This window comes from Talpa europaea (genome assembly GCF_964194135.1).
Source record: "Talpa europaea genome assembly, chromosome: 6".
In the NCBI taxonomy this organism is placed as follows: Eukaryota; Metazoa; Chordata; class Mammalia; order Eulipotyphla; family Talpidae; genus Talpa; species Talpa europaea.
Window position 1 is genome coordinate 84,896,552 of NC_140072.1, and position 25,686 is coordinate 84,922,237.

The window sequence follows — 25,686 nt, forward strand, 5'->3', positions numbered from 1 at the left end:
TCTAGCTAGTTCTTGAAATTTAAAAACGTAAAATGGGAGATGTCTCCTCCAGTTTAGGAAAAATCTGATCTCTCCTGCATGATTTGCCAGCAAGTCAGAAGTCTTACATATTTTGTGCCAATTTTAAATCAATTGAACATGTTTTAATCAAAAAACAGTACTCCCTTGTAATTATCAAACTTGCATCTACCTCTGTTTCCTTATGAAAAGAGTAACTTTTAGTTCTGATGTGAATTGAATGTGACAAGGTATGATAACATCAAATAAGGATCTTATTGAGGAGCAACATACACTCTGAAAAGACAGATTGCAGATTCTCTAAAACTCAAACAGAATCATTTTCATAAATACTTTGAAATTACAAAAGAATAAAACTGAACTATGAACATGTAGTGAGTCATCTATTAAACATCAAGAAATATAAATGACATAAAAATAAATATCTTCTTCCTAAGAAGAAGTAAAAGCATCTCAATGTGTTCAGTAAACATAACCAACAAAAGCAGATCTTAGCTGGCAACTTAAAGTTACTGATGTTTTCTGGAAAGAGTTCAGTTTCCCAAGTTGATGTAGTTAGTGCTCCCTCCCACAACTCTGACATGTATATAAACTCTGAGCTCTCCAAAGCCTACTGCCAGATCTCTTCGTGACTAACTGCAACAGAGACCAAAGATGATTCCTTTCTTAACAATATTTTCTCTACTCTTGCTGGTTGTTGTTAACCCTGCAAATGCCAATGGTCATTATGACAAGATCTTGGCTCATAGCCGTATCAGGGGCCGGGACCAGGGGTAAGTCAGTGGTTTGGTTTTACAAACCTTATTTTCACCCTTAGTATGTCATATGTATAAGTACATAAAGTTCTTTATATATCTCAGGATTTTTTCTACTTCTAACAAAGTATTCAGAGAAAGGACAATGTGAGTAGTCTGTGTTTTATGTGTGTATTTTAAACCTTCAGAATTGCTGTCAAAATAACTTGTATATAACTGCTTTTAAGAAACATTCTATGATTTTAATCCAATTAACAATATTTAGCAGGCATTGTTTTATGATTTAGCTTATCTTCTGTTTCCTTCCAAAAATGTGGAAAGAGACTTTCAAAATTAAAGAATCTATGGTTAGAGGCTCTTATTAAACAACTTTGAAATATTTAATAAGTTAGAAAAAATTTTCATTTAAATTACATATAAAAACCAAGCAAGGGGTACTGCAACTAGTTTTCTGAATTACTTGACTCTTAAATTTAGCATTCTGTAAAATTATAAAATCAATTAATATATAATAAAATGAATTCAACTACATTTAGCATTTTAAAAGTTATCAAACATAATTAAGAAACTTACCCAGCCATTTGTAATTCTTTCTAAGTGGATCTTGGCACTTTTTCCTATGTCTTAGGGGGATTTTCATAAAGCTCAAAACCTCCCTTGCTCACAGTACAAATAAGACTTTCATCTCTTAAAAAAGTGAAAAAAATCACTTAAAATTCTGGCAGAAGATGTTCTGATCTATTATTTCCATCCAAAGAAATAAGTTTCCTTTGTACAGCCATATCATTTAAATTAATTTTAGAACTTGTGTGATTATCTAGATAATTACAAAGCATTGTGTCTTTGGACACAATAAAATTCGTCTCTTTGGCTTTTTACTTTCCCATTGTTCCAGAGAGCAGAAAAGCCATCCCCACACTCAAAATGAACATATGTTTGGTTTTAAAAAGGTCAGTGGGTTATTTACTATTAAAAATAATAAGATTCATTAAAATAAAATTATGTTAAACTTAATGCTACCTGAATATTCCTACTAGCTTGACTGAGAAACACAGACTTTTTACTCTCAAGAATGTGTTTTCTTTCCCTAACTCTCTCTATGTTGCCCATAAACTAGATTTTCCAATGATTCAGTAGAATTGGGTCAAGAATCATATTTGTGCAAGAACGGAATTACATCTTTAAAAACCAAATCTACATATTAACTATTTTTTTTAACCACTGATCTGTAAAGATGGAAAGCCAGTCATCATTAAGATATTAACTCTTTCCTCCCATCCATCTTCCAGCCCAAATGTCTGTGCCCTTCAGCAGATTTTGGGCACCAAAAAGAAATACTTCAGCACTTGTAGGAACTGGTATCAAGGTGCCATCTGTGGAAAGAAAACGTAAGTATCACCTTTTTCTTAATGAGCCATTTCCAAAAAGAACATCATGATACCCATGCCTTTCCTTGGGCATATGAACCATTCTTGAAAATATGCTCCCAAATTCTGAACTTTGAAAAAAAGAATGTATCACATGCATAGATATAGAATGTCTCCCCATATTTCTCTTTACACTAGTGGAACTGTCATTATCCCCGAGTCTGTGTGTCATGGAGACCCAAATGAGGCAAAGCACATAACAATGGAATTTGGCATAGAAGGAATATGAGCTATTGATTGATTCTGTCATTTCACTCCTGATTTGGTTGTCTTTTATCTTAGGCAAATTAATTAACTTGTTGCCTCTGTTTACTCATTTCATGTGAAAAATGATCCAGAGGAACAAGTTGAAGTGAAATATTAGGATATGGAGAGCAAAAATTAAATGTTTGCCGACAGTCATTTGGCAATTATTGAAAGTATACCAGTTGACCTCACTATTTCTTCAAAGTTTAGATTGGAAAGGACATTTCATCTCTTCATTTAATTCTGTCATTCCATTCCAAATGGCCAGATCCCTAGGGTTCCACAAAGACTATCACGGAAGCCCGACACTATCTTTACTTTCTCAATAGCCAAAAAATTTACTGTTTTTTTACATTAGCTATATATTTTGCCAATCATGTTAACATTGGAAAACATATTGTATTACTTAGTAGAGAAGCTTATTAAATGATTTCATCAAGAAAATTGGTGGAAAAAGCACAATTCTAGGCATATAAAAGTTGAGAATTATTCATGTGATCCTATTTCTTTATTGTCAAAGAAAAGTGCCAAGTCACAGATAGAACAGTTCATTAAGCCAAAATGCTAAGCAGTGCAATCACAGTCAAGAAAACAATGGGAAAGGCTTCCTGTTCATTTGGACCCCACCCTCAGTGAAGTATGCCTTGTCAACTAAATTGAACAAGATAAAGCAATCATCATTAAGGTCCAGTTATCAACATAGGTGGAAGGATTGGGGGACTATTAACAACTTTTTCCTAATAATATTAATACAAATAATACATATGGTAACAGCCTCTTAGAGTTTTCTTGACCTATGAGATAGGGATTTAATACATACAGATTACTGAAGGTAAAATGAATGAAAAAATGTGAAATTGTTAAGTAACTCTAATAATATCCATTGCCCCTAAATTTAAACTACTTAAATGAAGATAGATAGATAGATAGATAGATAGATAGATAGATAATAGGAAATGGAGTTGTGACCATGTGTGTATTTTAAATGAACAGAATTATCTTATTCCAAATAAGAATCATGTACTCAAGGCATATAACCTTAGCTGGACCTTTCTTCTCCATAGCATCCATGTCAAAGACACCACAGAACTTGGCTTCCTCTCCCTTCTCATTTACTTAATAGGATTTCAGTTGATGTTACTGTTTGACCTGAACATTTTTCCTATTAGTTTGAAGACAATTCCTAGATTTGTGAGTTATTCGCATAATTACAACATAATTCAGTGGTTACGGTGATCTTGCCCACTTTATAGACTGGCACTAGTTGAGAACTGCAAAGCTTTGGGTTTTCCTTCTTTTGTTCTTTATATTCTTGGCTACCAGTGGGGCATATTGGAAATGTCCATGAACTACTTAAGAAAGGACCCGCTCTCTGACATATTTAGTGGAAATCTTTATTGTCTCTCTATTGGAGACTAGCAAAGTATGACATAATCTTACTTTAACTTTCCAAATATGTTAGAGATGCCAAGGCTTGTACAGAGCATATGCCAAGATTCTTTCTTGCTTTCCATTAAAAAAAACAAAAATCCTGCTTTGAAACCAGGTTTTTACTAGAAATATAAGTGGGTTTTTTTGTTTTAGATTTATTTATTTATGCATACAAGAGCTGGGGTACAGGCCAGAGGTGTGGGGGGTAAGAGGATTCACCAGAGACAGAGTGGGGAACAGAACAGGCAGATTGACTGAAGTACACTGCTGAGGGGAGCAGCAGGTGAGTCAGATGAGGTCTGCTGTGCCATGTGGGTTGCTCCCTGGCTAGCCGGGAATAGAACTCATGCTGCAGTGGCTGTGGATAGCTTCATAGTTTGCGTCTTAACCCTTGCACCACCAGGGAGACCCAAGAAGTATAAGTGTTATCTTTGTTAAATTATAATGGCTTATTTTCACATAAATAACTTTCTTCTCATAAACACATTTATGTCTATACTCTGCAGTAAGTGTAAAGGCAAGTTACAAATTTCAAATAACAAAAGAAATCAATAATATTGACAAGAAGAAAGCCTGATTTGCCACCTACATGCAACTATAAAACTTCCCAAAGACATCTTGTGGACTTAATGTATCAGTTGACAGAAGTGCTTGTCTTCTAGCTTTGAATGGTTGCTTTGGGGATTTAGTGGAAATAATGGGGTAGGTCTAGTGAAAATTATAAAATGTTCTGTTTAAGATATTTTAGTTTGGTTTAGTGATAATGTATGTTGTAGCATTTCTTTTTAAAATGCCAGTAACATTTTCAGTTAACATTTCCAAGAGATTTTAGATAAGAAGAATACATTTCTCACACTATTATTTATGGGCTTATTCACTCCTTTCAGGTTCTACTGACTGTACAGAACTTTGAGTTTTGTGTAGCATAAATGTTCTCCTGAGAAAACTATTTAAAAATATCAGCTAAGATAACTAAGATAAGTATTGTTCAACTGTCAGCCAAAATTGCAATAGACTGTTTTGGAATTTTATTCTATGTAGTGTATTAATTCCCTGCATTAAGGCTGGTCCTTGGGTTATAGCAATAGGTATTATGGTATTTTTTGTTATATTAATAGCTTCACCTTCTATCACTGTTTAACCATTATCATGTAACTGCAGTATTATTATCATATTATGTAAAAATAATGTATCTAATTTCTGTATTATTTGCAGTACATGCCAAAGTTAAGATATAAGCACTTCATAATCTCTTGTATCCAAATATTCAAATTTATTTATATGGGAATCTGTAAATGAAATTGTTTTTGATCTCAAATTAGGATTTGCATAAGGTTCTCATATACTTTGCATACATTTTCAATACCAACTATTCTTGGAAAATTATTTTATATTAGAGAACAATTGAAATGACATTTCCCACTTACTTTGTCCATGTCCTCTTATGACTATTGTTAAGCCAATATTTCATGACAAGATTTTTTCTCATCCATGTTTTCATATTTTACTATATATGTACATTCAAAGCAACATTACATTGTGCTTTTAAAATTTACAATTAGAACAGAGCTAAACAAGAATCAAAGATCAAAAACATGGATAGCCAATTAATAGACCTGGCTGAAATTTAAAAGCTTATTTACCTTTAATGATATAAGAATATTTCTTACATCACTAAAAATTTGACTTTTCAAAAATTTATTCTCACTATAAATTTTATTATACTGAGAGAGTGTATTATTTTTATATTTAACAATATTTATCTTAAATATAGTCAGTCTTTTTTTCATTGACATTTCTTGAGCAAAATTATCACAACTAGATAACAAGAAAGAAAATACTGCCTGAATTAAATCCTGTATGTTTTAATCACTAAATTACAAGTTACTCTTTAAGTAATTCTCTTAATTTATGTGACATGAATTTCTCAATCAAAACTACAAAATGGTCTGTATTTCCTCATTTCACAATAATCCTATCAGTAGGTATTGTAGCCACTATATCCACTGTTTTCAATAGCTGGGGAAACTGAGACCCAAAGTTATTAAATGACCTGCTCAAGGTCACATATCTACCAAGGAGTAGAAGTGGAAATCAAACTCCATTCTTCTGGTTCAAGATATAGAAACTTGCCATGAAGCTACAGAGAAAGATCAAAATAATCTAAATACCATTGTGTCATTAAGAATGTTTATTCTACATTCTCAATAAATCATTGCAATAAGTGATTTTTTTAAAGTATGTTTCAAACTGTTTCCATCCTTCATTAAAAACTTTTCTTCCAATGTATAGGACTGTGTTATATGAATGTTGCCCTGGATATATGAGAATGGAAGGAAAGAAAGGCTGTCCAGCAGGTAAAATTTCAATTAATTAATTAAAAGATGAATTTTTCTTATATAAGAAAAAAAGTTGAGGTATCTCGATTTGCAGAGAAGTCAATTGTGTTTATGTGTGTATGTGTGTATTTAGCCCCATGATAAATCCAAAATATACCATTTGTTGTTACTCATGATAAAGCTTTCAAACATACTTGTGCAGTGGATGCTAGACCATATAACAGAAGCCTAGTCATAAATTTAAGCTAGTTCAAATTTCAAGAAAGAAAATTCCCTCTAAAAAATTCTTTTCTTTGAAATTGTCTAGAAAGATGAAGCTGATTAGTTAGCAAAGCCTAATCCTCTCTAATTGAATAGCTCTGGTCTTATAACTTTCTTCATATTGAAAGTTAGTTTATTATAACTCTGTTTACCAGAGAAAAAAAATAGTTCATCTATTTCCTCTTTGAAATAAGTTTTTCGGATATTTCACACCAATCATCGCACCTTTCCTCCAGTTACCTTATCTTCTCTAACAAAATCTTCTCTCCAGACTAATCATCCCCAATTATTCTAATGTGACATACATATTGGAGTCCCCACCATTATGAACACAAACTCACAAAAATCCTCTATCCCAGTTATCTTTTGTCTGAATTTAATCCCAGACTGGTATCTACAATCCATGTGGATCTGAGCAGGTAAGAGATTATCAAGACAAATACCTCAATTTGGGGGGCTCCTGAACTTTGGTTAATATCATTGGTAACCATGTCATGCCATTAGTTCATACAGAATTTGTGTTCAATTAAAATTGATTGTAAATCTTTTTCACATGAATACTATCAAGTCAAGTTTTTATTTAGGATTTTTTTTCCAGCTTAAACATGACTTACACTGTACCTCATTACAGTTAGCCTGTTCATTTTGACTCATTTTCCCGATTCTTTGGGGGTATTTTTAAATCCTGATTTTATAATTATAAATTAAATGTGTCACTTAGTCTTGGTATAGTCACAAATGTAATAACCATTTCTCCTATGATATTATCATAATTACCATTAACTTTCAAATCAGACAGGGTAAGAAAAATAAGTTGACTGTACCTACCCTCTGGTTGGCACTCATACAGTAATATTCTTTCTTAAGTTCAGGGAAAATACTCTAGAAATGTTAGACACTTTAACCTATCTGCTCCTAAAATTATGATGAAAATAGCATAGCAGGTCTACTTATTTCATCTTTGGAATCTAACTATGAAATTTAAAACCCTCTACCTAGCAGTATTATGCTATTTAGTAACTTTAGACCAACATAAAAGAAAATATTGCTGTTTCCATTCTATATGAAAGGTAAAGGTATATGAAATATAAGCTGGATGATATTTTAAATTTACTTTCCTTTAACACAGTGGGTATATGAAATAACTTTTCAGTAGAAATTGATTCTTTAGCACTCAAAGGCAATTTACACATAATGATGAGTTATAGAATTTTATTGCTAAAATTATCAATTAAATGTGTTGGGAAACCTAATGGAAGATTGAGAAATATTTTTGAAGTATAACCCTAAGCACTTATTCATCTCTTGATTCTTTCAGTCATGCCTATTGACCATGTTTATGGTACGCTGGGCATTGTGGGAGCAACCACAACACAGCACTATTCTGATGTCTCCAAACTGAGGGACGAGATTGAAGGAAAAGGATCATTCACCTATTTTGCACCGAGTAATGAGGCTTGGGACAACTTGGATTCTGTAATTCATTATTTCTATTAATATAATAATTTCTGTTGTTATTGTTATTTCATTTGAATTGATTTATTAACCTGGAAATTAATAGAAATTTTATATCTTTCTATTACACATTTATGAGTATACAAAAAAGGATGGGTAACTGAGTATTAGTAAAACATTTTAATACATCCATAAATGGAATAACTCCCCAGAAGGTTCACAGATTAGCAGAAAACACAAACCAACAGTGAAGTGAACAGGCACCATTATTCTATTTTACTCCTTTCTCTTTCTATTTTGGAGAAATATGTTTAATTTTAGATTCCATGTCTAGTGTAAACTTAAGACTAGTGGCATTTAAAATTTATTATAAACTACATTATACAAGTATAAATAACAATTCTGATTATATGTCAGTATATATAGTTATTTAGGCACAGATATGTGTGGATATTTAAATGAAGGGTTCTAACAATACATTTGATTTTCAGACATTTTTTGCATATTAAGATTTCTAATGAATGGAATATGGCTCAATTTCTAAACCCATAAAAGTGATACAGAAATTACATAGACAGTGGAACACTATCTATTAATAGTTATTAAAAAAAGATAAACACTTACCATTTGCAACAACACGGATTCAACTGGAGGGTATTATGCTAAGTGAAATAAGTCAGAAGGAGGAAGACAAATACCCATGGTTTCATGTATGTGTGGAAGATAGAGAAATAAAACCAAACATCAGATAAAACCAAAGCAAATAACAAACCCTAGAACTCTAACCAGAATTGAGGTTACCAGAAAGAGGAGATTAAAGTATGGTAAAGGCACAATGGTGAAGTGTTAAGGTTGCCTTAGTGGTGAATGTAGTAACATGCACTTGAAATGTATGTCTTATACCTTTAAAAATATACAGTGTTGTAAGTTTGTGCTACCTCAAAAAAAATTTAATAATGAAATGAAAATTATTAAAACAAAAAATTTAAAGAGAGAAGTATTCTTCCTTTGATAAGATATGATAGTTGATATGAAGATGGCCTGTTAATTATCACTAGATTTAAATAATATTTAGTAAAATGTCTTCCTGGTTTGCTTTGCTAACTCTGTTTCTTTGCTTTAAGAATGGGTCTCATTAAAGTCTCTTCCAGGAACTATACTATGTCTCTATGTATACTACTGATGATTTCAGCTATCACTTTAGTTCATATAACAAGAAATCTGTTTCTTGTACTTACTCTCTTTGGGCACACCATTTGCATCTTTTAAAAAAAGATTATGTAAAACATTTTCTTTCTCTCCACAAACAACTGCTTTTCTGCTTCTTATTTCCCCATAATTGGCAATACCAACCTCAGTTATGAAACTTGAAAACTTTGAATTATCCTGACCTCATTTCTCTCCATTTCTTTCAAATTACTATTAGTCACCCATGTCTCATGTTTCATCCACCTAATTCTCTGATTTCTGCTGTGCGTTATTACCAACTTAACCTTCTTAAAGCCAAGTCTCATCATTATATTCCAATGCCACAAAATTTTCAGTGGCTCCCCATTACAAGTTTCTTTTTGTTTTACTCAAACAAAATTTTCCATTTTACTGCCCCACATAACTTTCTAAATTTCTTATGTTAACCCATAACAGTATATGCTAACCAAACTGGTTGAATGCTTTAGTTTATTATGGAATAAATATAAAATTCTCATTAAACACAAATGTTATATAAAAACATGATGCCATTTTTATTTTATCCCTCAAAATATTTTATGTATCTAATAATTTCAGATCCCCCTAAACTTTTCATTTGCATAAAGATGACACTTGACCAGTATATTTATTTAATGATTTTGTTTTATCTCTAAAAATTTCCAAGCATTCTATATGAACTCTAATGGAACTCTAATGGAGTACCTAAACGTAGAAAATTTCTTAATCGATTGAAAATATTATTTGTGTCAATTTGATTTGATCATCTGGTTAATCTAATGAGAAAGTTATTAGTAGAAATAGCATCATTATAAAAATTGTAATAATTAATCACAATAAAAAAAATAATTAATCACAATAAAATAAACATCTATCATTTCTTTTTTTTTCTAGGATATTCGTAGAGGTTTGGAGAACAACGTAAATGTTGAGTTATTGAATGCTTTACATAGCCATATGGTTAATAAGAGAATGTTGACCAAGGACTTAAAAAATGGCATGATTGTTCCTTCAATGTATAACAATCTGGGACTTTTCATTAACCACTATCCTAATGGGGTAAGTTTTATTCATTAAAAAAGTATATTTCTGAGTAATATCCCCCTTAATTTTATCTACATATTTTGTATAATTTTCACAGAAATAATAAAACATCAATGAATATGTGTCATATTATGATTTTCTCCCACATTTAAGACATGTGGATTTCTAATTCAGTGACTGATTCTACGAAAGAGTGATTGTGAGGAAGAAATTAAAGTAACAATTGAGAATCAACAGTAGATCTTCTACAAAACGAAATTTTAGTAGGTGATATGCTTGAAAAATATCAGAAAAAATTAAGTAAAAATTTATCAAAGAAAATTTATCAAAGCATAATCAGAGGATGAGTATTCCTTTAATTACATTTTGCCTATTGTACTAATTTGGGTTCTTGCATGTTTGGATAGAAGTCTTTGTGAGAAATTTCCAACAGGGTCAGAGGGAATCTGCCAGGACACTAAGGGTCACTAATCAAGTAACATTTAGGAAGTTGCTGGAATTGCACCATTTATATTCATACAATGATTATTTGTTTCTCTGTCTAGAACATATTTAGGACTAATTTCACTTCTTTATGCAATTCATTGTATTACACTAGAAATAGTTCAAGACTTCTATAAAAAAAAAGAGTGAAAGCAATAATTTGAATGAAAAAATCTTTTACTTTTGTTTCTCTATATGGTATGTGTTACTGGATGCGGGTTTGCAACGGGTTTCATTTCCTTTTAGTTTCCTTTTAAGAAATAATGATATTACTTTCATTCTCAACATTTACACTCAGAATGTTGGTTCCTTCAAGTTGCATTTACCATTATAAATGAAAAATAGGGCATGGGTTGGTAATCTCAGCAGTCAATGGATAGTTCTAAATTCTGCACTTCCATTTCTTCAAATAATTACAGGTTGTCACTGTTAACTGTGCTCGAATCATCCATGGGAACCAGATTGCAACAAATGGCGTTGTACATGTTATTGACCGTGTCCTTACACAAATTGGCACCTCAATTCAAGACTACATTGAAGCAGAAGATGATCTCTCATCTTTTAGGGTATGTTCAACTAGTAACAGCAGATTGTCTTATATCATTGAGAGTCTTTCTCTTTCCCTGTTAGAATCTAAAAACAATAAAAATTCTACTAAACAAATCTTGCAGGAATGTAACAAATATATATTTTGAAAATGGAAATTTTATACAGCAAAGACCATCTCCTCATATGAAAAATTACTTATGTGAATGTGATAAATGAAAACTAGTTATGTGACTGTAGTGTATATAGTATATTTAGAATCTGTCCATCTAAGTTATTACATGTACTGCTGGCTATTGCTACAATCACATGAACATTGGCAGAATTCCCATTATTACAAACATAGTTTGAGGCAACTTGGAAAAGACATAGTTAGCTATGCCAAAAAGTAGTGTTTTAAAGATCTAACAAAAGCAAATTTCTACAGTTTCTATAGAATCAGCTCCCTCATGACAGCCTAGGCTAAGAATGTTATAATTTTCTTTTGGATTTTCAATGTGAGTGCCTTTAAAAAGCACATTTGTTTTTCAGGCAGCCGCCATCACATCAGATATACTGGAGAGCCTTGGAAGAGATGGTCACTTCACTCTCTTTGCTCCTACCAATGAGGCTTTTGAGAAACTTCCACGAGGTGTCCTAGAAAGAATCATGGGAGATAAAGTGGCTTCTGAAGGTACTAAAATGTCTTCCTCTGTGAGAAACCTCCCAGAATGCCAAGAAAAGGAAATAAATTACCCAATATTATCAACCTTGATAATAAAGACAGACTCCTATTCTGAGGTGGAATATAAAAAATATTAAAAAAACAAAATCATTGAAATTAGGCAGAGAAACTGAATAATTTATTTAATACTTAATATAATTAAACAAAAATATTTTAAATACCATATATTTTGTACAACTTGCAAGTGAATAAGTAGCAGATATTAAAAAGGTAAGTTAGCAAGTGTTAAAAAGAAATACTAGAGCAAAATTTAATATATACACATTATGCAATGTTTCTCATTCTAAATTTATGCCGAAATGAATAATGGATTTGAGAAAATTATGTGATTATCTTGGACAATTACTTGACCTGAAAGTTTGCTCTTATTATTTTGTCTTTCAGCTCTCATGAAGTACCACATTTTAAACACTCTTCAGTGTTCTGAGGCAATTATGGGAGGAGCAGTCTTTGAGACCTTGGAAGGAAACACAATTGAGATAGGATGTGATGGTGACAGCATAACAGTAAATGGAATAAAAATGGTGAACAAAAAAGACATTGTGACAAATAATGGTGTCATCCACCTGATTGATCAGGTCCTAATTCCTGATTCTGGTGAGCAAAAAACAAGTTTCATATTCTTTTGTTTAATACTATTTACTAACAATGACTCATCCAGAATGAGTCCATGAAAAAAAAATGCACAGTGTAAGAAATGAAATGTGATACATAAACACAAAATAAGTAGTGAGATGAGTACTAATAGGTCACTTAAGTAGTCATGGTCATTCCACATATGGCATTTTGACTTTCCAGGGTTTCTAACATGTAATATTTATAAAAGATTCTAACACCTAATATTTACATTATTTTTAAAAGTTCTTTTTTAAATATTTATTTATTTATGCATATAAGAGCTCTGGGGTGTAGGCCAGAGGTGCAGGGGCTGGAGGGTGAGAGGATTCATCAGAGACAGAGTGGAGAACAGAACAGGTGGATCTACTGAGATACACTGCTGAGGGGAGCAACAGGTAAGACAGGACAGGTCTGCTGCATCATGTGGGTCACTTTCCTGGCCAGGGATCGAACTCATGCTGCAGTGGCTGGGGATGGTTTCATAGTGCTTAGACTTAACCCCTTGTGCTACCAGGGAGGCCCCTATAAAGATTCTTACAATGCCAGTTTTCCTGAAAACAGAAGAAATAATGTAACCAAATGACCAACTTTGGAAATGTAAAAGCTAGAACAATCACATGAGTAGAGAAATCAGGAAGTACTAATAAAAATCAAAGAAAACAAAAAGTAAGACAGAAAGATATTTTTATTCTGAAATTCTTTGGCCTTAGCAATCTGCAAAAAAAAAAAAAAAAAGGAACTAAAATTCTCTTGCTAGAGAAAGATGAGATACCTTATCACATTGCCAGTGCTGCAAATAGCTTCTAGAAAATAGTCAAGAAGTGGCTTATTAATTTCATGATGACAATAGTAACAGTGATGACATTGTTAAAATGGTGTTGGTTTATTTTACAGCCAAACAAGTTATTGAGCTGGCTGGAAATCAGCAAACCACTTTCACAGACCTTGTGGCCCAATTAGGCTTGGCATCTGCTCTGAAGCCAGATGGAGAATACACTTTGCTAGCACCTATGAATAATGCATTTTCTGGTATGTATTGGATACTCTCACTCCTGCTTCCCCCTCACACACATTTTTCTCCACCATAATTGTTTTCAAAAAGAAATAATAGATATTTCACAGTATTGATTCGTTTCTGCATTACTTACAATTCTGCAATATAATGTTAGCACCATGTAATCCCACTAAAATGAATTTCATTTCAAAATATTTCTTTTTAAAAGATAAGATTAAAAGTTGTGATAAGTGGTGTTGAATTATTTTGTGAATCTAACCATATTTCCATCGTAAATAATAGATATATTAGTAGAGCTTAAAAAATAAATACAATTTATTCAATACCAACATTATAATACCTAGGAATAAATAGATGCATTTTGAATGTAAAAATTTGAAAACAAGGTGTCAAAATATAAGTAACAAAAATGAGACAATTTACACTTCCATATTATGATGTGAACTGCTTTAAGTATTTTACTTAGTAACTGCTATTCAAGGGTCATATTTAGATTGAAACAACCAGCCACTTTTTCCAGAAAAATGATTTCTTAAAGACATATTTCTTAAAGACATATTACACAAAAATTGGCAACTAAAGAAATAAATATCCCCTCTTCAATATTTTTCCAAATACTAAATTATTTAGAAATAATTAATAACTATGGGTGTCTTGGTGGTGGGTATGGTATAGTAGCATACATCTGAACAGATGTAATCCTATATTTCTGAATTGTAAACAGTATTGTAAACCAAAGTTACCTCAATAGTAACATATTCAAAAATCTGAAAAAAGGAAGTTATTAATAAAAAAGTCAAATTCTGGCACATATTATATTCCCTTTTTGCAGTAATAAATATACCCACAGTGCTGACACTAATCTGCTTTTAAGAGAGTGTGTTTTGATTCTCTCTCCAGTTTTAAAGATGGTTTTACAAATGATTCACCAGCAATCTTTGATGTAACTAATGAATATCAGAAAAAATCTTGGCCAGCATTAGAGTTTAACATTTGCCAATGACCATATAAAGCTATGTATCCCTCACAGAGATGAAACCCATTGTTTGGACTGCTTTCAATTAATTTGTAGTAATTTTATACAAAAAGTCATAGGGTTTCCAATTGGTGCATAGACTTTCTAGACTTGAGCATCTAGCAGGCACATATATTATGAGTGTAGGATGTATAATACCAATAGTATTAAGGATTTTCCATTTTCATTATTTTCTCTTTCCTAGAGAAACTTTAATGCTTTCTAAATAAAACAATAACCTTCCTTAATTTATTTATAGATGATACATTGAGCATGGACCAGCGCCTTCTAAAATTAATTCTACAGAATCACATCTTGAAAGTAAAAGTTGGTCTTAATGAGCTTTACAATGGACAAAAACTTGAGACCATTGGAGGCAAACAGCTCAGAGTCTTTGTGTATCGTACAGTAAGTGAATCAATCAATCAAAATATGCTTATAGCTCTCCATGTGAAATGACACGTGCTTCTCAACAAATGCCATTACACAAATATTTTCCAGAGTTTTGGTAATATGGTTTTATTAGTAAATATTGGCAAGAACATCAGAAAATTGAGTCATTTGTGTGAAAAGACTGGAGGAAAGTATGCTATGTTATAATAATTCAGATATTTTATTTGTTAATTTATAAATAACTATGTTCTAAATCATTCATTATTTCAATTCCAGAAATCACCAAAACTCCTCTAAATTCAGTTAATGATTTAGAGAGTACTTGTGGTTTATAGGGTAATTTTTATATTGAATCAAACATGTAGGATGATTTTCTTATTGTAAGATCACCATTCAGAAACTGAATCTCTTTGAAATAACTGTCAAGATAAACTTTCATAGACATAAAGATTTTTGAGCCCTACAAAATCATTCTAATTTACTTTTATCTGAGGGAAAGTTTTTAGAAAATACTGTTTATAAGAATTAGAGTGTACCTAGCAATGCTCTTCAGTTTCTGTCCTAGTAACATTGCAGCTATGACCTAAACATTTCGTAAAATATAAGGCATTACCTAGCATAGAATATGACACACAGCAGTTGCTTGATATAGTTTCAGAATTCCAAGACACACATTTTAAATGATGCAGGAAATGTGTTCTACTCTAAATCACACACACACACACACACACACACACACACTTGTTCAAAAATGCTGTAATTAAAGCATTTGTTTTACCTAAAATTGATAGGATTACATAGTTAAGAACACAGTAAATATCTATGAAGATCACAAGAGGCACTGAGGTCAGGAAGATCCCACAGAATTAAAGCATTAAAATTTTGTGAAGAGGGTACAGAAGAATGATTAGACCTAGAGAGGAATGACAGAAATCGTAGTAGTGGAGTGAATAGATTTTTATTTACTAACAAAACTAGCTGCCTTAGTAGTGGGAAATCAGCTAAGTTAGAAGTGTGAGGTCAGATTGTTCAAGATCTTAAAATAGAGAGGAAAGAAGCTGCTTCGGCTGTTTTTACAAGTCAAGTGATCTCCTCAAAGAGCCTATCCAGAAATCTGTGTATTGGGTAGCTACTTCCACACAAGAAATTTCAAGTTTGGAAATGGAAAGCTGCATGTTTCTTTCTTTATTGACTAGGCTGTCTGCATTGAAAATTCATGTATGGTGAGAGGAAGCAAGCAAGGAAGAAATGGTGCCATTCACATATTCCGAGAGATCATCAAACCAGCAGAGAAATCCCTCCATGAAAAATTAAAACAGGATAAGCGCTTTAGGTATGACTATTAGTTTCACCTCCACAGAATTAATGGCACCTATTGGCATATTTTTGTTTCACGGTTAGCAGTACCAAAGGCATTATATTCAGTATTTCTGAGGATAGAGTTTAGAATAAGAAATTTAAATGTTTTCAAACTCCATATGTTTAAGAGTATTTATTTTGCTTCATGGTACACCATAATATAATCCAGTAAGTTGAAAAAATCAAGTAGACTGAACTACTACTTGTAAATTTCTTTTTTAAAAAAGGTTTATCTATTCATGCAAACAAAAACCAGGGTACGGGCCAGATGTGCAGGAGGGTGAGAGGATTCACCAGAGATAGAGCAGGGAACAGAACAGGCAGACTGACTGAAATACACTCCTCAGGGGAGCAGCGGATAAGACAGAAGTCTGCTGTGCCATGTAGGTATCTCACCAGCCAGCCAGGATAGAACCTGTGCTGCAGAGGCTGCAGACAGCTTCACAGTGCTTCACCAACCACCTTTGCCACCAGGGGAGTCCCTGCTTATAAATTTCTATATAAATTATTTTTTAGGGCCTCCCTGGTGGCACAAGGGGTTAAAACGCAATCTGTGAGGCCGTCTGCAGCCACTGTAGCACGAGTTTGATCCCTGGCCAGGGAGCTGCCCACATGGCGCAGCAGACCTCTCCTGGCTTGCCTGCTGCTCCCCTCAGCAATGTGTTTCAGTCAATCTACCTATTCTGTTCCCTACTCTGTCTCTGGTGGATCCTCCCACCCCCCACACCTCTGGTTTGTACCCCAGTTCTTGTATGCATAAGTAGATAATTCTAAAAAAATTAAAAATAAATTATTTTTTTTAAAAATTGATCACACACATGGTTATTTTGTTAGAAATGTTTATGGGATAAAGGAGTTTGAAAACTTTTAAAATTGTATTGTATGTTTAAATTTTCCCATAATAAAACTTGCTGAACAGTTAAACTGCACTTAAATGAAAATATATGAGCAGTTTTTTAGTGATTTCCACAATGCAAGAATTCTAGTTTATTCCATGAATTGTAGGTGAGCACACCTAAATCTAAAACTAATAAAATGAATATATATCATTCCTGTTTAGCATCTTCCTCAGCCTACTTGAAGCTGCAGACTTGAAAGCGCTCCTGACACAACCTGGAGATTGGACCTTATTTGTGCCAACCAATGATGCCTTTAAGGGAATGACTAATGAAGAAAAGGAAATTCTGATCCGTGAGTAGAAGTTATTTACCCCATAATTTCACAATCTCATTTCTTCCACCAGAGTTCTTACCCAGATGATAGCCTCAAATTGCCCCCTCTTTCATATTCATGGCAAACCTAGGTTTCCTTTAGTTCCATTTGTTATATGTGGAGGGTCACTTATTATTCTTAATTACTGCTTACCATCATGTTATTGGGCAATATGTTCAATTGTTATTTCTATTAAAGGCCTCACAATTAGTTGACAAAGATGGAAATAGTCACAATTTCAAAAATAATTAAATATTTTCTCTCCCAGTAAGTTGGTTAATATTTTGACTAAACTGATTGAAATGACTATATATTTTGATAGAGCATTGATAATCAACTGAGGGAACAATAGCATAATGAGAAATTATACTGTGGAAAAATGACTAATGACACAGAAATGTATTTTCTTACTCCTCAAAGTATCAAAATGTCAAAAAATATGACCTGTTATTTGATAAACAAATGAATATATATCTTTCCTCCAGGGGACAAAAATGCGCTTCAAAATATCATCCTTTACCACCTGACACCAGGAGTTTTCATTGGAAAGGGATTCGAACCTGGTGTTACTAACATTCTGAAGACCATACAAGGAAGCAAAATCTACCTGAAAGGAGTAAGTTCTCTGGAATGAATTTATGATAATTTTCATCATCATTCAATTACTTTAATATTCATTTTTCATTAAATTTCTCATTACATTACCTCTGTTTTGATAGGTAAATGATACACTTTTGGTGAATGAATTGACATCAAAAGAATCTGACATCATGACAACAAATGGTGTTATTCATGTTGTTGATAAACTGCTCTACCCAGCAGGTTGGTAATTATTGAACTAATTAGTGAATGAAGTAAGTTTCTATAAAAACTAGATTTTTATTTTACACTTTCTTACTGATATATATTTAATTTTCTTCTTCATAGACACACCTGTTGGAAATTATCAGTTGCTGGAAGTACTTAATAAACTGATCAAAGACATCCAAATTAAGGTACAGAATGTTACTAAATTCATTCCTAACATGTTGAACAGATATTACAAGTTTAACATAAGAGACTAGAAATGTAAACATTAATAAGTATATGTGTACTGACTTTGGATTGTTCCTCATTGATTATATACCACTGACCCACCTATCAAGAAATAGTACCTTTCCTTATTGTTTTATTCACCAAATAGCTATTAAAAAGTTATATGGGTCCAACTAATATATTAAGTGCTATGGGAAAGATCAAGCTGAGTCAGATATGGCCCTTTGTTTAAAAAAGTCTACCGTTGAGTGGAATAGATAAGATATGTACCTAGAAAACTATAATATTTTTCTCATCAAATATCATTGCTGCCAATATAATAGAAAAAATATAGTATTTACTTACAAAAAGAAGTCACTATTCATAGTAGTATTTAAAGGCAAGAGTATATATTTTTTCTTCACCTGTATAGGGTAGAAGTATCAGAAAGCATATGATATATCATTTAATAAATATATATATATATAACTTTGGATAAACTGTTCTATAATTTTTAAGGTTGAATAACAAATCTACTAATTTTTATACCATCTGGCCTAATAACAGGAAATCAAAAGATGATTTATCTAAATACTTCATTTCTATTACGTGTAGTGGTAGTTTTACTATTTTTATTTTAGTAAGAATTGAAGTGGTGATTTTGTTAATAAAACTACTATATTTGATGTAACTAAATATAAGTATCTACTTCCAGTTTGTTCGAGATAGCACCTTCAAAGAAATACCCATGACTGTCTACAGTAAGTACATAATGATTATTTGTCACATATACATGGCAAGATGTAAAAATAAAAACCCAATAATTATCTTTGTATTTATAAACAGAGATAATTGATAATCTGGTATATAGAATTCCAAACAATGGCAAGCCTTGTCCTACTTGAAACAAAGCTTGAGATCTGAATGAGAATTCTCAATCTTGGTCTTACCCTTTAACTCCAATGAACTACTTCCCCACTCACTGGAAAAATAGGAATGATAAGATAAGAGAATGGCAGCCAAATACAATAGCTAGTTTGAAAAAGAGGGAGGGAGAAAAAGACTTACAAGATACAAAAAGGAAAAAATAGCAGAACAGCACTTCATAGTTAGCTGAAAATGCAAATGTGTGGACACAAAAATCACATTACCAAAGGACTTGTCAATGATTTCGCCCTCGAGCACTCAGCCATCTAATGTAGGATGGGAGATGGTGTGCCAGAAAATCCTAATGTTTATGAGTTGGTTGTTCGAAAACCCTCCATATCCAAAATCAAATGAAGAAATAAAAAATTTGCTGGTGATAAAACTTAAAGTTTCTAGATTCCAATGTACTTTGTCTCTGATGCTACCAGATTATCAAAATTTAACCACTACTCCTTAACAATGGTAAAGAAATTTCATTTCTCATAAACGTAATATTTGTGATATTTCTTTTCCAATTGGGGCTTTTTCTTCCTATGCCCTTTTCTCTTTCTTTAATTATCATTTTTTCTGCAGAAATTATTTTCATTTTGTTTTGACTCTACAACTAGACTCTCAAAACGTATCAGTAACTAAAGTCTATTTCAATTCCTACATTTATCCTGGTTAGAAAAATATCCTATTTTATACCATGAGCGTCTGTTATTTAATGAAAAGAGATTTAATTAAGATTTACACTGGAAAAGAGTGAGACAATGGAAGGAGCAAAACAAAATGTCTGCTGTGCTTACTGATTTCAATTATGTAATGATAACATACATAATTACAGTATTGTGCCGGCTCTGCACAGTTCTCTAGGTTTAGCTGAAATAGTTATGATTCAACATAGTATAAATTCAATAAGGAATAATGCAGTCTTGTTAATGATATATTTTATAACAAATTAAAGAATTCTTATGGGCTCTATTCATCAGAAATGTTATGTTAAATTTCTCTAAAAATTATGTAAATCAGCACCACATTTCTTTTCCTTTCCTACTTTAGCCAGGGTAGGTCCACCACCATCCATTTATGCCAATGCATTAATTTGCTTACAATGAGCCAAAATATTATGACTCCATTATTTTCCTCTGTGAAAATTTGATCCTCACTCACAGAGGATGTTACATTGTGTGAAATTATTATAGTCCAATGGATCGCACCAACCTGCTTTAGAGCCTGTGACACAACTCTGAGATTTATAATCCAATATCAGATATTTAACTCCTCTCCAGATGAGTACACTTATTTAGAAGCATACTTAAAAAAGAGGTAGAGACTAATTACACCAAAGATTTCACTTTTACAGTCCTTTATGCAATTTCTTGAAATTGCAATGTCCTTGAAATACATTATTCTTGTTCCCCCAAATACCATACATTTTTAAATTCTATGGAGAAAATGCTCTTTGGCATATGTTTTCAAATTGATAATATTTGAGGTAAATAGCAGCATTTAATACTCAGCCTGAAATCTGTCAAAGTCTTCAGAAAAGCAAAACTGAAACAAAACTACCAACCAACTAAATATCATTAACTTCTCTAACATGAGGTGGAAATTTAAGATGAAAAGTAATTAATCCATTTTGATAGCAGAAGCTAAGATCTCTGAATTTTAACTTTCATGGATAGATCACTCTGTGGCAAGACCACTTACAAAACTCAATAATTGGCCACAAAGATCTGATATATTTCAGGTTTCATAATTTAAGATCTCAAGATATAATACCAGCTATGACTAAGATATAGTCATCACTAAGGCTTAGAAACCATCTTAATTTAAAAAGTTGACATAGTTAAACATCCCAGAAACCTGAGAATGTGACAGAAAGGCAAACTGTGCCACAATATGCTATGACTTTGCAGTTCATTATCTTACAGAACCACTTTTAATGATTTTAATTAGAAATGACAGTAGTTCTGGTTGTAAGAGACCAGAGGCATCTTTCCAGTTAATCTGCATAGCCAAAAGCCAACCAATAATTAAAATAATGACTATTATTTTAAAGAAAATGTGCATATTATATCTTAATTGGGTATATGCCATGCCTTCAAAATGCATACATTATTTAAAAAATGGCAATGATAACAAAACAGAAATAAAAATATTTTAGCCTCTAACTGAGATGTATATCATATCATGTTTTTGTTGCATAGAGCTCATGACTGGCTGGCTAATATATTCCTTTCTATATCCCTACTATCAAATGCATGAAAGCGTTTTGAATATTTTTGTCTTCTATTTAAGAAAGAATCCAACGATGCATTTTAAGATATTATGAATCACATGATATTAATCATGTTTATTTGTCTCTGTTGCAATACAGCCATTATTTTCAAGAAGTACAAAAGAAGGTAAAGAGCTTTAGTGGTGCAGTTCAGAATGATAGATTTCTAGATAGAATTCTTCACTTAGTGAGTATATAGTTCACTGGAACAAACCCAAGTCCCTGGACTTCAGAGTTCACCATCTGGACATGAGAAGACACTAGATAATGTATCATGAATAGTTCCTGGATTTGCCTGCCAGAATATATCACATCTGATACCTCAGTGGGTATCAGATCAAAAAATAGGACACTGGATCAGGGTGTCTTCATGGAAACATCATTTATGTTCCACTTTCTATACTTTCAGCAACTAAAATTATAACCAAAGTTGTAGAACCAAAAATTAAAGTGATTGAAGACAGTCTTCAGCCTATTATCAAAACTGAAGGTAAAAATTAATGTTATACATGGCTCCTTTTATTATGGAAAAAAACTTAATAGACTGACTTCTATGAATGTATCTACATTATTTTTTGAAACTAACAACCTAAATATTTCTTTACCAAGGGCATGCTCATGTGACTGCAGAATGCAGAATGCAAATTGTTTAGCAGAGTCATAGTGCATTCCTAATACTTTCAGTACATTTGCTTGATACTTGATTTCATTTGAGCCTGATAGACCAATGTAACAGCACTAGTATCCAGATACTCACTAAGCAAATAAATCTTGAGCTTTTTTTAAATGACACTTCTACTTCTTTTGGAGAGTGTACTATTTGTGAAGTTTTGCTTCTGATCTCTTTTATTATTATTGCAAGTTCTTCACAAAAAGTGAAGGCATTTTTCATTCAACCACCTAAGAGAACATAGAAGTTGTTCATTGAGAAAAGTCTTTAAAATTATAGCAACACATGATTTTTTTTTTAATTAGACCACCGGAAACAAAAGTAAATATATGGTCAGTGAATCAAATCTTAGACTCCTTAATCCCTGCCCTAAACATATATATATATATATTTATGAGATTAGATATTCTTATATACATATATATCATATATATGAGATTAGATATCCTTATATACATATATAGTTATATATAATATATATGTACAATAGGTATGTATACTTCTCCCTTTATGCTTCGGACTAAAACATTAGTCACCTTTCTTTCTGTCCCTATTGTCTGTTAGCCAATTCCTACATCTGTGTCACCACCTTCATTTAATATATTTTAATTAGCAAGAACAGACCTTAAGAATGTTTTACTTCCATGTAAAAGCATTTTAATGCTGCAATTTACCACAAAAAAAGAGCAGGCTATCATCTTTATTATGTAAAAATGGTAGATGCAATCTTCTAAAAAAGGAACAGATTATTCCTCACTTGTACTGCTTCTCAATTGACTCTCAAAAAACTATTACTGTAATTATCTTTGATTTTGGAATTCTCATTCCATAAAGATTCTGTGAATGAGATGATGATTCCAACTTTTTGAATAATTTAGACTATTCTTTTAAAAGTGAGTTATAACTTAAAAGGAGACACACATGAAAGATTATTTCCTCTCTAATTAGTTATCTATATTTTTATTCATTGAGACCTAAAATTGATGTAATCTTTGAAATCTGTTTATTTTTGTTAACACATACCCATGATCATTTGTTTTTATATATTAGTGAAGGGAATTTGGTGTTTTTAAGAAAAATTAAATCAAATATTTTGTTGAGAAAATGTTGATCATTTTAATAAAAAAATATAAGATGATCCTTTTAATATTTTTGTACTTTTGCTAAAAAGTAGACAGCATAAAATTTTGTATAATCACTTATACACAGCATCCAAAATCAAAATCATTCACGTTATTGTTCTCATTTTAAAAGTATCCTCTCTTTTCTTTTAGGCTTCTTTATTCAATTCACTTATTTTTCTCATCTCTGTTAGCAGGATTCTATCATATTAATCATTCTTCAACTAGGAACACAGTGGAGTTGAAACTCTACTTGAGTTCTTCCTAGAAAGGGAACAGGAATGAAAAATGGAGGCATGTCACCTATGTGTTAGAAACTCATCTGTTCAAAAGTTCAGAAGATTTAATTCTGTGTCACATACTGAATGAAACATATATTTGTTTGTCCATCCATCTCCAACACTGGCACTTGTTCTCATTCTTCAAACTTTTGCAACATCATTTTGCAACATCATTGATGACTCTTAATTATTACTAAATAAATTAGACTGCAAAACACAATTTTTAATATTTTTCTTATAAAAACATAACCAAATTTTATAATTAAGAATAAATCAGCTGAAATTCAATTCAACAAGTACTTATAGAGTACTTATCATGCTAGGTACTCTCCTAGCTGCTGGGAATAAATGTGAAAGAAATTTTTGATAAAAACACCTGCTTTCATATAGCATAAGGAGAAAGGATATTTCTGGAATTTCAGTTTTAGTTCTACTAAAGAAATGTCAACTTGGATATCTTGTTAAGTCATTTCCTGTTCTTAAAGTCCTTAGCTGTATTTTCTTTTTGATATTACTACAACTTAAAACCCTGTACATTTTGATACTAAGTAACCCTTTGCCCCAGAGATCAAATATTATAGTGTTTGAGAAAATTATACTCTTGTTTTCATTATTATAGATTGTGCTACACTATTTAATTCTGAGTAATGGTGTGTACATTCGCAATTTCTGGACAAGCAAATAAATTTTAAAGATAAGCAAATATTTTTGACATTAAACTATTGAAGTGCATTACAGTATGAGTTAAATGTACTGAACCTTATTTTTTCTTCTATTAAATAGTTTTGATTAACTAATATAGTGATCAGCTTTCTAACAGTCAAAATGATTTTCTCTGTGAACAAAAGCATTTTACAAGTTAAATACAACATTTGTTTACCTTTTACATTTGAAGGACTATTTATTAATTAGTAAATATTTGCATCATTTGCATATAGAAGGTAAGTATGCAAATCCATTTTTTCCATAAAACCTGAAATTGAGTGTCTTAAAGGTAGGTATAAATTTGGTTTTTTTTTTTTTAATGCTTGGCTTTATGTCCATTAGATTTAAAATGTAAGATACTAACTGATTAGAAACAAATTAAAAAAAACTTAATAAGGTAAGCATAATGGATGTAATCAGTATGGTAAATTTAGAGCTATATTATTTATCAGTAGACTATGTCAAATTTACATATATTATAATATGATTTACAAAGTAAAGTCATACATATTTGTGTGATTATACATTACGATTATGAATGCATAGATAGAATTTACACATCAATTGAAGCTAAAACAGATGAATGTTATTTTAGTAGCACATCTATAGACTGAGTCATTATTCTCATAAATACCCTCTAACTTGAAAACAACCGAAAATGTTTGAAACTGATTTTATAAAGCCTAAAACCACTTTGACATTTGAATAACACTAAATATTGAAATAAATGTCTTGTTCTAGTAATAGTAAAGGACTGCTTTTACATGATAACTTGTCTCCTAAAGCAATGCATCAGGACCCACAATCACAAAGATCAAAACTGAAGGTGAACCTAAATTCAGACTGATTAAAGAAGGCAAAATAGTAACTGAAGTGACCCATGGACATGCATTGTTTATTTCCCAGAATCTAGTCAGGTTCACTGTGATTACTTTGAAAAAGTGTTAATTTAATATACTGAATGTTTGATGTTTCCTCTTGACTTGCTATGTTTTATGTAAACTGTTATGGACTTTTTATTTGGCAAGTTAAATATGGCTTATGTTTTAGTAGATCAAATTGGAATTTACCAAACCATTAAGTCACCAGGTCCAACAAAACTGTCATCATTCTGCATACGCAAGTAATGATCATGGAATACAAAGATAACAATGATGC

The 25,686-nt window shown here is 31.8% G+C and overlaps 1 protein-coding gene across 2 annotated transcripts in view; it reads left to right on the top strand.

Annotated features, from left to right (window-relative positions):
* Nucleotides 1-599: 599 nt before the first annotated feature.
* POSTN (periostin) overlaps nt 600-25,686 on the top strand; it is a gene marked incomplete at both ends in the record, with an annotated part of 32,883 nt that continues 7,796 nt past the window's right edge. The window contains 18 exons of one of the 2 annotated variants that reach the window (XM_084235149.1): nt 600-791; nt 2,063-2,161; nt 6,170-6,234; nt 7,796-7,953; nt 10,033-10,197; nt 11,085-11,231; nt 11,743-11,884; nt 12,320-12,532; nt 13,448-13,582; nt 14,843-14,991; nt 16,173-16,309; nt 17,396-17,526; nt 18,033-18,163; nt 18,267-18,369; nt 18,475-18,542; nt 19,277-19,322; nt 22,161-22,241; nt 25,325-25,414. In XM_084235149.1, the coding sequence (XP_084091275.1) occupies nt 673-791; nt 2,063-2,161; nt 6,170-6,234; nt 7,796-7,953; nt 10,033-10,197; nt 11,085-11,231; nt 11,743-11,884; nt 12,320-12,532; nt 13,448-13,582; nt 14,843-14,991; nt 16,173-16,309; nt 17,396-17,526; nt 18,033-18,163; nt 18,267-18,369; nt 18,475-18,542; nt 19,277-19,322; nt 22,161-22,241; nt 25,325-25,414 (2,179 nt within the window). The remainder of the gene's footprint in view (nt 792-2,062; nt 2,162-6,169; nt 6,235-7,795; nt 7,954-10,032; nt 10,198-11,084; nt 11,232-11,742; nt 11,885-12,319; nt 12,533-13,447; nt 13,583-14,842; nt 14,992-16,172; nt 16,310-17,395; nt 17,527-18,032; nt 18,164-18,266; nt 18,370-18,474; nt 18,543-19,276; nt 19,323-22,160; nt 22,242-25,324; nt 25,415-25,686) is intronic. The other variant, XM_084235150.1, reaches the window with a different exon arrangement.